General features: G+C 43.0%; 1 protein-coding gene across 23 annotated transcripts in view; it reads right to left on the bottom strand.

The window, feature by feature from the left end:
- PXK (PX domain containing serine/threonine kinase like) overlaps positions 1-13,746 on the bottom strand; it is a 111,420-nt gene that overhangs the window by 41,961 nt on the left and 55,713 nt on the right. For 12 of the 23 annotated variants that reach the window (XM_038566018.1, XM_038566012.1, XM_038566008.1 and 9 more), the window contains 5 exons: positions 12,136-12,184; positions 4,519-4,596; positions 3,892-3,978; positions 3,368-3,437; positions 491-553 (listed from right to left, as the gene is read on the bottom strand). In XM_038566018.1, the coding sequence (XP_038421946.1) occupies positions 491-553; positions 3,368-3,437; positions 3,892-3,978; positions 4,519-4,596; positions 12,136-12,184 (347 nt within the window). The remainder of the gene's footprint in view (positions 1-490; positions 554-3,367; positions 3,438-3,891; positions 3,979-4,518; positions 4,597-12,135; positions 12,185-13,746) is intronic. The other 11 variants (XM_038566019.1, XM_038566013.1, XM_038566015.1 and 8 more) reach the window with 1 other exon arrangement.

A 13,746-nucleotide genomic window follows, 5' to 3' on the forward strand; every position in this document is an offset into this window, starting at 1 on the left:
ATTCTGATGAGTAAATGCATTACAGAGCACAGTTATCAGGAAATCAGAAGCCGGTGGCTAGGTCACTCCCACACCTGGGCATTTCACCAGTTCTGCTCCATGACAAAACAGACATTGTGGCTGGGCTCCCTGAGGAGAGAGCTCTGGAAGGACAGGCGCCTGGGCAGCAGAGCAACTGTGTTGTTCAGCTCAGCATGTACCAAAGCAGGAGCTGATCTGAGGAGCCCTGTGTGAGGCTTTTCAGCAAGAAAGAGGCTGGAGGAAGAGGGTGGCTCCTGCCTCTGAAACCAACTATTCCATTCCCCATAAAGTCTGAGTTTGTTAATCTAGACCCTCCGCGCTCTCAGCGTGCACACCCTGGTTTACCTGGAGAAGGGCCAGTAGTGCCTGAGCCCTGCAATACTCGGGCCTGGGCAGGAAGAGAAGGGGCCCCACTCCTCCTCCTTCTGGGTGAGAGGAAGGCGGCAGGTACTCTGTCTCCCTCACTCACCTGCTGTAGATGGTGGAGTCGGTGACGACGGGGATGTGAGAGGTGAGCTGGCCCCAGATCCTGCTAAGAGAAAACACAGAGAAACCCTCCTGGGGACCAAAGACAGACATTTGGAATCTGGCCTGAGCAGGGACCCACCGCTGTTGTCTAAGAATGAGTGAGTGGGCCCTGTGGTAAAAGGTAAGGAGGGATGAAGAAGTCAGAGACTGGGCCCAGTGACCACAGGCTTCCACTGTAGTGCAGGGTATGCTTCCTCTGCAGGCCACTAAGGGCTCCCTGCCACCCACTGCTCCCCACAACCTCCCTGTTTCGAAACCAACCCTAAGCTGTCGATGGTGTCTGCAGTTGGCTATGGCACCTCTTCCTGACCCAGCCTCTGTCCCTGAGTGATGAATGACAAATGACAGTGGCCACCGTACAGAGGACAGAGAGGGTCAGAGCAGTCCAGTGGAAGCCTCTCCAAAGGAAATGAGAACTCCCCCCACAGTGTCCACCTAGCAATGCACTTAGCAAAAGTTCCATTTTATCAGCAGCTACGTTCAATGAGATAAGGGTCAGCCTGTGCAGTTTGTGGATCTCCCAGGCCTCTTCTTAGATGAAATCCAGTAAATACCCTTCTTGTCCTTAAAACAATGTCCATACTCCCATATTCTCAAGTTCTCAGCATCTCCCATTGCTCAGAAGTCCCCAGAGAATACTCTCCTGGCCTGACAGGAAAGTGGCCCAGTGAGCAGATAGAGGTTCCTACATAAGCCCTTTTGTAGCAATCAAAAGTCCCTCTGTGCCACAGAGGTCCAAAGAAGGGCTGAACAGAGCTCCAGGGAGGGCTGTTGTCATGCCCCCGAGAAGCCTCCAACCAGCACCTCACCCACCACCCACAGGACAGGTTGGACACAGCATGGACACTGAGCGTCAGGAGAAGCTTCCGAATTAAACCACACCTCCCTCAAGCAGGGTAGCTTTTCACAAGTTGCAATAGTCTTTCACCTCCCTCTAACCTAGGAGAGGAGTTTTCCTGAAAGTTGAGATAAAACCCAACCCAGCCTGCCTTCCCACTACTATGCAGAGCTAACCTAGATTTTTAAAGTGGAGAAGACTGAACTTGTGAGCCCAGTGGAGTTGGAGATGGTCTGTACATTTACACCAACTGCTACTTGGATTTCCTGAGCTCCTTGAGGGTGTGGCGGGGTCTCTGCGTCCTTGGAATCTCATATGGCTGCATGTGGCCCAGAGCCCTGCAGGCAGGCAGGGCCTTGGGGAGGCAGGAACATCCTGCTAGGCTTTCTCTGCTTTATAAGGAATCAGCCACTGGACAGAGTATCTGTCAGACATGCTGGTTGGAGACATGAGTCTGAGCCTAATGATGACAATGACTGGCCCATGTCCATTGCATCAACTGAGGAGAAAAGAGACCTCCAACTCTGGAATTATTGCTGGCCACAGCAGCCACTAACCCTGAGGAGCCGGCCAGGGTCCTCACTGGAGGCTTCAGGGTCTGGGGCCTCCCGGCCTCCCTTTACTTCTGTGGATGAAGTCTACAAGCAGTGGTGTCAGCACATTCTCCCCTCTTGGAGTCCATGATCTTCCCTCACAGTCTCTCTTCCAACAGCCCTACCTGCACTGCCAGCGATCTCTGGCTGCGGCTGGTCCAGCCTTGGCGTCCTGTGCGCCCAGGCTAGGCGTCTCCTCACTGACCTGAGAAGGGCAAAGCTGTGAACACCCTCAATGTCCTCCCCTCCTTCCACTACTAAATGCCTCTGCCTCTTTACCTAGCTCTCCTGGCTCCTGCCTTCAGGAGGGGATGGGTGGGCTTCCTCCATGGTAAGACCCACACCTGGGCTCCTGAGGCCAATCTCTTGTCCTTCTGGCCTCCTGGTCACTCTCTTCAGCTTCTCCCTCTCTGCCCAGCCCTTCTCCTGCCTGAAAGTACATGCAGCTATCCCTCAACCTAACAAAAACCTCCCTTTTCCTTGGCCCTCCAGGCTAAGCCAAAGCTGCCTGGAGTCGGGTGAAGTCTCCTCTTCTTTATGTGGAACTCTACCTCACAGATTCATAAGGTGGGAGAACTGGAAGTCCCCAAAGGATCATTCCATCTGGCCCTGATTTCTGAAGATGGACACATTAAGGTCCAAAGCCAGCAGGACTAGGCGAGGGGCAGCAAGGAATGGCAGCAAGGACTGCCAACTCAGAACGATGCTCTCTGTACCACCCTAGCCCTTCTGGAATAACACTCTCTGCCACCCCAACATACACTGTTGAGTGCTCCCCTTCCAACAGCTTGTGTTAACTCACACACGAGGGCACTTCCTCCTACCCCATGGGCACTGGAGTAGAGTGCAGGATTCAGGGTCGTTTCTGTTCGAGTAGGTTCTACTGACAAACAGGCGGCCTCATGTTGTAAGTTGGACTGGTTTTTCATCCATGCCTAATGCTCATCTTTAGTTGATCAAGTCTCACCATCAGTGCACAGGTTGTTTCCCCATACCCTCTGAAGATCTTCCAGTGCCAGAGTCCTGTGAGCCCGTGAATGTTGTCATGATTCTTTACTAGGGGGGAGGGTTCTTTTGTTCCCACACTGCCCAGTCTCTGGCCACCAGAAGCCAAAAACTCTTGACTCCTAGTCCTGACCCTTATTTTATTTTATTTTTTTAATTTTTTATTTATTTATGATAGTCACACACAGAGAGAGAGAGAGAGGCAGAGACACAGGCAGAGGGAGAAGCAAGCTCCATGCAGGGAGCCCGACGTGGGATTCGATCCCGGGTCTCCAGGATCGCGCCCTGGGCCAAAGGCAGGCACCAAACCGCTGTGCCACCCAGGGATCCCCTAGTCCTGACCCTTGAGCCCAGGGCCCCACTACAATCTAGAATCAGTTACCTGAATTATTGGAGTTGCTGTATTTTGCTGAATGCTCTTCACTGTTTTCAACAGCAGATCGTTTTGACTTCTTTAAAAATAAAAGAGAGATGGGGAACAATACAGAATAAACACACTAAAGCTGAGAGTTAGAATACAAATATTTTCCAGGCACACAGTTAAACTAGCTATGTACGAGGTCATATCTGGCCTTATAACTTCATACAGTTAAGAAGCCACAAGCCATAACCAAAGGGGGGAAGAAAACCAAGAATGCTGAGTTTACTATCTCAGGCCTGTCATTCTCCCCAATTACATCAGGCTGTCATCAACCCAGCAAGCCAGGAAACTATATGGTCCATTTCTCTGCTGATACTATGTGGCTCTTTTTAAAAGCTGCAAACCAAGTCATCTGGAAATTGTTTTAACTTTCAAGGAGATACAGCACAAAATCTTGTCATTAGCTAGATATGCGCTATTCACCTACAACTTTCTTCATATGTAGTCAAGAATTCACAAAGAGAATTTGGAGATACCAGGCTTACCTTTCGAGCTAAAATCTTTCTCTTTTTCCTTTCTTCTTCAGATCCATGATGAGACTGAGCTCTTGTTAATCTTCGATGCTGGTGAATCTATAAGAGAACACAATTCACCACAAACGTAAGTGTATCCCTACATTAATGAAATCTCTAGCATGTTTTGCCAAATCATATTATCCTGGATGAAAATTCTGTCCTTGCTCAGCCTGTCTGCCTCCGAGCTTGGGTCTGGATGTCTGGGATAAGAGGATGCCAGAAGATGAAGACTTTTCTCATTTCCCCCTTCCTGGCCCGTTTCTTCCTGCCCTTCTTTCTTTGAGAGAAAACAAGTGTGGCTCCCAGTACCTAGAGCAAGGGCCATATGTACCCTACCACTGCCCCCACCTGCCCCCATCATAAAGGATGACCCCGTGTTATGCATGTGTTTGTTTCCCCCACAGGGCTGAGTGCCTGAGGACAGGACTGTGAAGTAATCAGCTATCTCGCAGCATTGAGAATGGAGCCTGGTTCAGGGCAAGGATGAAAGAAATGTTTATGGGATGAACAACCAGTCAAAAGTAAGTCACTATGAATACCATAGCAAAGGATGCAACTGCTAAAAGATCAAAAGGCAAGGAGCTACTAGCAACTTACCTGTTTCTGTTCTTCAATTAGTCTTTTTTCTATACATTCTTTGGCAATTCTCAATGCCTCTTTTAACTTTGTGGGGATCTGAAAGAAGAGAAAATACATAATCCACTGAGTAAAATGGCCAGAGATTCTCTTAAGTCCTGGTTTCAATAAAGAGCAGTTGGTTATTATGAAGGAGAGCATCTGGAATAAAATCAGTTATAAGATATCCACTTGAATACTATCCTGGACACTTCTGGCATCCCCAACATGGTCACTTCATTATCATTTTTTAGTAATGAATATATAAAACACATAAATAAACATGATATATGTTTCTACTCAAGGGATCCCAAAATGCCAAAACAATCTTGAAAAAGAAAATAAAATTTGGAGGCATCACACTTCTTGATTTCAAAATATATTACAAAACTACAATAACCAAAATAATGTTATACTGGCATAAAGCCAGACAGACCAACAGAACAGAATAGAGAGCCTAGAAATAAACTCTCATGTATATGGTGAAATGATATTTGACTAGGGTGTCAAAAAGTACATAGCAGAAAAAAAGGCAGTGTCTTCAATAGATGGTGCTGGGAAAATTGAATATCTACATGTGAAAAAATGAAACTGGACCGTCACCTTATACCATATCCAAAAATAACTAAAAAAATTGGACTGAAGACCTAAAACTATAAAACTCCTAGAACAAAACAGAAGCTTTATGGTATTGGATTTGATAGTGATTTTGGATAAGATGCCAAAGCAAAGGCAAGAAAAGCAAAAACAGATTGAACATTTTAGAAATTTCTGCATATCATCAAAGGAAATAATCAACAGAGTAAAAAGGAACCCACAGAATGGGAGAAAATAACTAGAAATCATGTATTTAATAAGGGGCTAAAAGCTAAAATATATAAAGAACTCTTACAACCCAACAACAGAAAGAGAAGTAACCTGATGGAAAAATGAATTTGTCACAAAAAGATTAAACCAGAATAAAGCTGAAAAAAACAATCTAAGAGGGAAAAAATGAGCAAAGTACCTGAAGAGATGTTTCTCTAAAGATTTACAAATGGCGGTACGCCTGGGTGGCTCAGTGGTTGCATCTGCCTTTGGCTCAGGGCGTGATCCCAGAGTCCCGGGATCGAATCCCATACTGGGCTTCCTGCATGGAGCCTACTTCTCCTTCTGCCTACATCTCTTCCTCTCTCTCTCTGTGTGTCTCTCATGAATAAATAAATAAAATCTTAAAAAAAAAAAAGATTTACAAATGGCCAAAAAGTCTATGAAAAGATTAATCAAGATCTCTCATCATTAGGGACACTTGGGTGGCTCAGCAGTTAAGCATCTGACTTCGGCTCAGGTCATGATCCTGGAGTCCCGGGATCAAGTCCCGGAATCAAGTCCCACATCGAGCTCCCTGAATGGAGCCTGCTTCTCCCTCTGCCTATGTCTCTGCCTCTCTTTGTCTCTCTCTCTCTCTCTGTGTCTCTCATGAATAAATAAAATTAAAAATCTTAAAAAAAAATATGTCTCATCATTAGAGGAATGTCAACCAAAACTATGCTGAGATATCACCTCACACGCATTAGGATGGCCACTGTTGGGATCCCTGGGTGGCGCAGTGGTTTGGCGCCTGCCTTTGGCCCAGGGCGCGATCCTGGAGACCTGGGATCGAATCCCACGTCGGGCTCCCGGCATGGAGCCTGCTTCTCCCTCTGCCTGTGTCTCTGCCTCTCTCTCTCTCTCTGTGTGTGACTATCATAAATAAATAAATAAATAAATAAATAAATAAATAAATAAATAAATAAATAAATAAATATTTAAAAAAAAAAAAAAAAGGATGGCCACTGTTGAAAAAGCAGGAAGTAACAAGTGTTGGCAAGGATGTGGAGAAAGTGGAACCTACAGGCACTGATGGTGGGAACATAAAATGGTACAGCTGCTATGGAAGAGAACAGGAAGTTCCTCAAAAGACTAAAAGAAATACTATGATCCAGCTATCCCACTTCTGTGTATGTATCCAAAAGAATCGAAAGCAGGGTCCTGAAGAGATACTTGCACATCCAAGTTCACTGCAGCATTATTCACAATAGTCAATAAGTTTAAAAAAAAAAAAAAAGCTCAAACATCCACCAACAGAGAAATGGATAAAGAAAATGTGGTATATGCATACTAGAATAGTATTCAGCTTGGGCAGCCCGGGTGGCTCAGCGGTTTATCATTCCCTTCAGCCCAGGGCGTGATCCTGGAGTCCTGGGTTCGAGTCCCACATTGGGCTCCCTGCATGGAGCCTGCTTCTCCCTCTGCCTGTGTCTCTGCCTCTCTCTCTGTCTCTCATGAATAAATAAATAAAATCTTTAAAAAAAAAAAAGAATCGTATTTAGCCATTAAAAAAAAAAAGAAAATCCCGGGGTGCTGGGTAGCTCAGTCAGTTAAGCATCTGCCTTTGGCTCAGGCTGTGATCTTGGGGTCCTGGGATCAAGTCCCACATTGGGCTCCCTGCTCTGCAGGGAGTCTGCTCCTCCCTCTCCCCCTGCCTCTTCCCCCAACTGATGCACTCTATCTCTCTGTCTCCCTCTTTATCAAATAAATAAAGAAAAGGAAAAAAAAAAATCCTGTCACATGCTATAACACTGATGAACAGATACAGCATTACACTGAGTGAATAAGCCAGTCACAAAAAAACAAATGCTGTATGCTTCCACTTATATGAGATATCTGAAATAGTCAAAGTCATGGAAGCAGAAAGTAGAACTGTATTTGCCAAGGACTGGGGATGGGTTAATGGGGAGTTGTTTGATGGGGCTCGAATTTCAGTTAGCAAGATAAAAAATTCGAGGGATATGTGACACAACGAATGTGAATATAGTTAACACTACTGAAGTGTATACTTACTTAAAAGTGGTTAAGAGGTTAACTTTTCTATTTTTTATCATAATTAAAAGTAAAAATATATACAGCTTATTGGAACACACACACAAATTCAAGTAATCATAGTATTTTATAACTTGAGAGGAATCTTCTCTGTGAAAGATTTACTTTCTAAATTTCAAGCTTAAAGTTTTTTCTGTCAGAAAATCCCCCCTTTTTTTTGAGAGAGTGTGAGGGAGGTGGGGAAACAGAGGGAGAGACAGAATCTTAAGCAGGCTCCTTGCTCAGCATGAGCCCCAAGACGTGGGGCTCAATCTCACAACCCTGAGTTCATGACCTGAAATGAAATCAAGAAACCGATGCTTAACCAACTGAGACACTGAGGCACTCCCTGCCATTAGATACTCTTAACAATAGCCTAGTACCTATCTGGTATGCTTCTGAGTCTGTCATTTCTTTCTTTTTAAGATTTTATTTATTTATTCATGAGAGACACACAGAGAGAGAGAGGGAGGCAGAGACACAGGCAGAGGGAGAAGCAGGCTCCACGCAGGGAGCCCGATATGGGGCTCGATCCCAGGACTCTGGGATCACGCCCTGAGCCGAAGGCAGGCACTCAACTGCTGAGCCACCCAGGCGTCCCCTGAGTCTGTTATTTCTTAATTTATTAGTTTCTCAAGCCACAGGATGCTCAAGCCTGGGAAAGAGATACCTGGATCATGTTGAACTTTCTGTCTCTGTCTCTATTATCCTTTTAAAAATTTAAATTTAGGGCAGGCTGGGTGGCTCAGCGGTTTAGCGCTGCCTTCAGCCCAGGGTGTGATCCTGGAGCCCTGGGATCAAGTCCCACATTGGGCTCCCTGCATGGAGCCTGCTTCTCCCTCTACCTGTGTCTCTGCCTCTCTGTCTCTCCGTGTCTTTCATGAATAAATAAATAAAATATTTTTTAAAAAATCTAAATTTAAAAACTTTTGAGTAGGTGAGGTGCCTGGATAGCTCAGATAGTTAAGCAACTGCCTTTGGCTTAAGTCATGATCTCAGAGTCCTGGGGTTGAGCTCCACGTCAGGCTCTCTGCTCAGTGTGGAACCTGCTTCTCCCTCTGCCCCTTACCCTGCTTGTGCACTCTCTCTATTAAATAAATAAAATCTTTAAAAAAAAAAACAAAACATCTAAGGGCACCTAGGTGGCTCAGTCAGTTAAGCATCTGCCTTTGGCTCAGGTCATGATCCCAGGGTCCTGGGATTGAGTCCCACATTGGGCTCCTGTGCCATGGGGAAGCCTGCTTCTCCCTCTGTCTCTGCCTCTCTCTCTCTCCCTGCCTCTCATGAATAAATAAATAAAATATTAAAAAGAAAAAACTAAAAACCTTTTGAGTAGGTAATATGGTTCAAAACCCAAAGATATGAAAGGGTACATACAGAGTAAAAAGTCTGCCAACTAGTTCTCTTTCATGGAAGCAACCACTGTCACCAGTTTCTTGTATCTCTTTCCAGAAAAAGGTGCATACACAAGAAATTAACCTTGGTTTTTAAAATCAAGTTGTCATTGTTACACAAACTCTCTGATTTGGAGAAAGAACAAGGTCTAATAATAATTCTTGGGCTGGACTTTCAGGGTTGAGGAGAGAATATTTATTTACTAGGCTGAATATATTTCCTGAGGAGTTTCAGTGAAGAAGAGATGGATTTAAATGTTTTTCTTTCCTACTTCAGATCCAAACAAGCTATTTTTGTCAGAACTATGACTGGCAAAACAGGACAGAGGAAAGCGTCCTCCTCCTCTGTACAATCTTCTGACCCTACCTTGTTTTTGTTTTTCCTAAACTGAATTTCATCATAATACTATTATGTGTTCTTTTAGGAATATGGAGCTGGGGAAGAATCACTCTTTATTCACTACCCAGAACAAAATTCACCTCAAGCCTTGAGGAAAGCCAGGCCCTGTACCAGGATCTCAGTTGACCAAGGACAATAAACAGGTGTTACTCACCAACTGTACACACTGAGTAAACATCAACTCAAAGATTAGGCCCATAAATGGGTGGATCTCAAATGGGGGTGGTTTTGCCCCCTTCTTTCTCTAAGGAACATTTGGCAATTTTTGGAAACATTTTTTGCTGTCAAAATGTGTGGGGTGGAAGTACTGCTCGCATCTAGTGGGTACAGGCCAGGGATGTTGCATAACCTCCAAAATGCACAGGACATTGGGGATCCCTGAGTGGCTCAGTGGGTTTAGCGCCTGCCTTCGGCCCAGGCCATGGTCCTGGAGCCCCGGGATTGAGTCCCACATCAGGCTCCTTGCAGGGAGCCTGCTTCTCCCTCCGCCTGTGCCTCTCTCGCGCTCTCTGTGTTTCTCATGAATAAATAAAATCTTAAAAAAAAAAAAATGCACAGGACAGCCCCCACAACAAACAGCATTCTGATCCAAAATGTCAAATGTCGGAATGCCTGGGTGGTTCAGTGGCTGACGTCTGCCTTTGGCTCAGGGTGTGATCCCGCAGTCCCGGGACTGAGTTCCTGCATCGGGCTCCCTGCATGGAGCCCGCTTCTCCCTCTGCCTGTGTCTCTTATGAATAAATAAATAAAATCTTAAACAAACAAACAAACAAAAAAACCAAAATGTCAAATGTCATGTCTGAGAAAACCAGCCTTATAGATATACAATTGGTATTAATAAAAGCAAAGCATCATTCTGGGATTCTTTTTTTTTGGTTCCAAAGTCCCTGCTCTTTCCATACCATACAACACTTTTATTTCCCAGGATATGTCCTTCTTTCTTTTCTGCTAGTCACAGGTATTCTTTTTACACATTGTATTTTATATCCTGTTTCTTTTTCTCCCTTAGCCCAAATAATCATTTTCCATGCTACTATAAAATCTTTATAAACTTTACTTTTATTAGATAAAAAGCATTTTATCAAACAGATGTAACATGAATTATTAAGCTATTCCCTAATTGCAGAACATTCAGATTTTCAATATTACAAATATTGTACCTAAACTTCCAGTTATAAAATGAATAAGCCATGTTTATTGCAGCATAGAGAATACAGTCAATAATATTTTTTTAAAGATTTACTTATTTATTTATTCATGAGAGACAAAGAGAGAGAGAGAGAGGCAGAGACACAGGCAGAGGGAGAAGCAGGCTCCATGCAGGAAGCCTGACATGGGACTTGATCCCAGGTCTCCAGGATTGCACCCTGGGCTGAAGGCAGCGCTAAACCACGGAGCCACCCCGGCTGCCCTCAATAATATTTTAACTGGTGGTGATGGTAACTAGATTTATCGTGGGGGTCACTTCATAATATATAAAAAATATCAAATTGGGGTGCCTCGGTGGCTCAGTCAGTTGAGCATCTCTATCTTTGGCTCAGGTAGGTCCTGAGGTTGAGCCTGGCATTGGGCTTTCTGCTCAGTGGAGAATCTGTACATAAATTTTAAAAAATACCATAACTTCCCTTGTTTGATTAAAAAAAAGCACTAATTTGACATCTTGACATACAGATGGCCAGGTAATGAGAAGGTGCTCAACATCACTAATCATGAGGGAAATTCAAATCAAAACCACAAGATGTATCACCTCACATCTGTTACAATGGCTAGTATCAAAAAAACAAGAAATAACAGTTGGCAAGGATGTGGAAAAAAAAAGAGAAAACTTTACACTACTGATGGAGATGTAAATTAGGAAAATAGTATGGAGGGTCCTCAACAAATTAAAAACAGAACTACCATATGGAAATGAAAACTCTAGGGGATCCCTGGGTGGCTCAGTGGTTGAGCATGTGCCTTCGGTCCAGGGCATGCTGGGGTCCCAGGATCGAGTCCCACATTGGGCTCCCTGCATGGAGCCTGCTTCTCCCCCTGCCTGTGTCTCTGCCTCTCCCTCTCTCTATGTCTCTCATGAATAAATAAATAAAATCTTTAAAAAAAAAAAAAAAGAAAACTCTAATTCAAAAAGATACACTAAAAAAATAAAATAAAATAAAAAATAAAAATAAAACAACAACAACAACAACAACAAAACCTAAAAAGATAGACACTCCTGTGTTCATTGCAGCATTATTTAGAATAGCCAAGACATGGAAACAATTGAAGTGTCTGTCAATGGATGAATGGATAAAGAAAATGTGGGTATATATGATGGTATACTACTCAGCCATAAAAAAGGAAATCCTTCCATTTGCAAAAACATGAATGGAGCTTGGGGGCATTATGCTAAGTGAAATAAGTCAGAGAAAGACAAATACCATATGATCTCACTTACATGTAGGATCTAAAAACAAAACAAAACAAAACAAAATCCAAACTCATAGAAAACAGATTGTTCACAGAGAACAGAATGGTGGTTGCCAGGATGGGGAAGGGGAGGAGGAGGGCAGATGAAATGGATGAAGGCGACAAAAAGTACAAACTTCTAGTTCCAAAATAAGTAAGTCACAGGTATATACTGTATAGCATAGTGACTATTATTAATATACTGTATTGTATACTTGAAAGTTGCAAAGAAAGTTAAATCTTAAAAGTTCTCACCACAAGAAGAAAAGAATTATAACTATATATAGTGATAGACATTAACTAGACTTATTGCGGTGATCATTTCACAATGTACACAAATATAGAAAGCATTATGTTGTACACCTGAAACTGATATAATGCTGTATGTCAGTTCTACCTCAATAATTTTTTTTTAAGCACTAAGTTTCAAAATCAACTTATCTATGTCACAAACCGAAAAAATGATATGATTTGCTTTACCTTAAACTGTGGCTTTTCAGAAGTGGTTAGTAAAACATCACTGAATAATCTGTTAAGAAAAGAAACAAAATCTTTCTTAAGCCAGTTGTCTTCTCAGAACAGGATCAAAACAGAATGAGATATCTTTACCCCATGAGGCTCTCACATTCCCCAGCCCTGGCCCAGTCCACAGTTTCAGGCTTATCGACAAACTCAGAAGTTTATAGGCCACCCTATGTGAACTCGGATAAACCTATGACCCTCCTCCCTATACCTCCAGTATCAGAGGCACTACCAGGGAGAGACTGGGCCAGGCCTGAAGGTCATTTCCCCACACTTCAGGGCAACAGTCCTCTCCTGCTATATAGTAAAGTAATCAACACTTTAAAAAATCAGTTTTGCAAATTATTATATTATTATTTTATCACATTGTTATATTTATTATACTGCAAATAATATATGTGGTAGATACTTCTAAACAGGGTAATCAATTTCTCCTTTTTTAAACCCCAGAAGAGGGTAAAATCTACTCTAGGGGCACCTGGGTGGCTCAGTCAGTGGAGCGCCCGCTGCTTGGTTTCAGCCCCGGTCATGATCTCAGGGCTGTGAGATTAAGCCCCATATTGGACTCCACGCTCAGCTCGGAGTCAGTCAGCTTAAGATTCTCTGTCTCTCTCTGTCTCTCTCTCACCTTCTGCTACTCCCCCTGCTCTCTCTAAAATAAAGAAATAAATCTTAAAAATTTATTCTAGAACTCAGTAAAATAAAATGTGCAAGTAGAAAGAAACTGTTCTGATTGGAATCTAACAAGAAAATAATTTTCTTCTAAGAAGTTTTTCTTATATTCTTTTCTTTAAAAAAAAGCAGCTTTTAGAGTATATCAAATGTCTCTTCACAAGTCACGTTACTAAGAACAACAGCATGAGGAATTCTGAACTACTTTGGCTGAGACAGTTTGGAGAATTTAAATGGTTGCTTGGGCTGAGTGAAGTAAGTCAGTCAGAGAAGGACAAACATTATATGTTCTCATTCATGTGGGGAATACAAATAATAGTGAAAGGGAATATAAGGGAAGGGAGAAGAAATGTGTGGGAAATATCAGAAAGGGAGACATAACGTAAAGACTCCTAACTCTGGGAAACGAACTAGGGGTGGTGGAAGGGGAGGAGGGCAGGGGGTGGGGGTGATTGGGTGACGGGCACCGGGGGTTATTCTGTATGTTGGTAAATTGAACACCAATAAAAAAAATAAATTAAATAAATAAATAAATAAATAAATAAATAAATAAATAAATAAAGATGGAAAATAAATAAATAAATAAATAAATAAATAAATAATAAATAAATAAATAGTTGCTTGGGCCATGCCCACATGGCTATATGGGAGTCTTGCTTGAGGAATCCTCCTTTTTAAAAAACAGGAAATGCGTCACAAGTAGAAATGACATAGTTAACTCTTCCCCACAGCATTCCCTGGGTTCCCTTGTTCTCTCAAGGTGGTGACAGAACTCTCCTTGTCAAGGCCACAGACCCATTTACTTCCAGAAAACATGTTTTAACTGAACATCAAGTGTTCTTCTCAAGGCTGAAGGCCACAGGGTAGAAAGACTTAAGGTGAGGAAAAAACAATGTG

Source organism: Canis lupus, chromosome 20, assembly GCF_011100685.1.
Source record: "Canis lupus familiaris isolate Mischka breed German Shepherd chromosome 20, alternate assembly UU_Cfam_GSD_1.0, whole genome shotgun sequence".
Classification (NCBI taxonomy): Eukaryota; Metazoa; Chordata; class Mammalia; order Carnivora; family Canidae; genus Canis; species Canis lupus.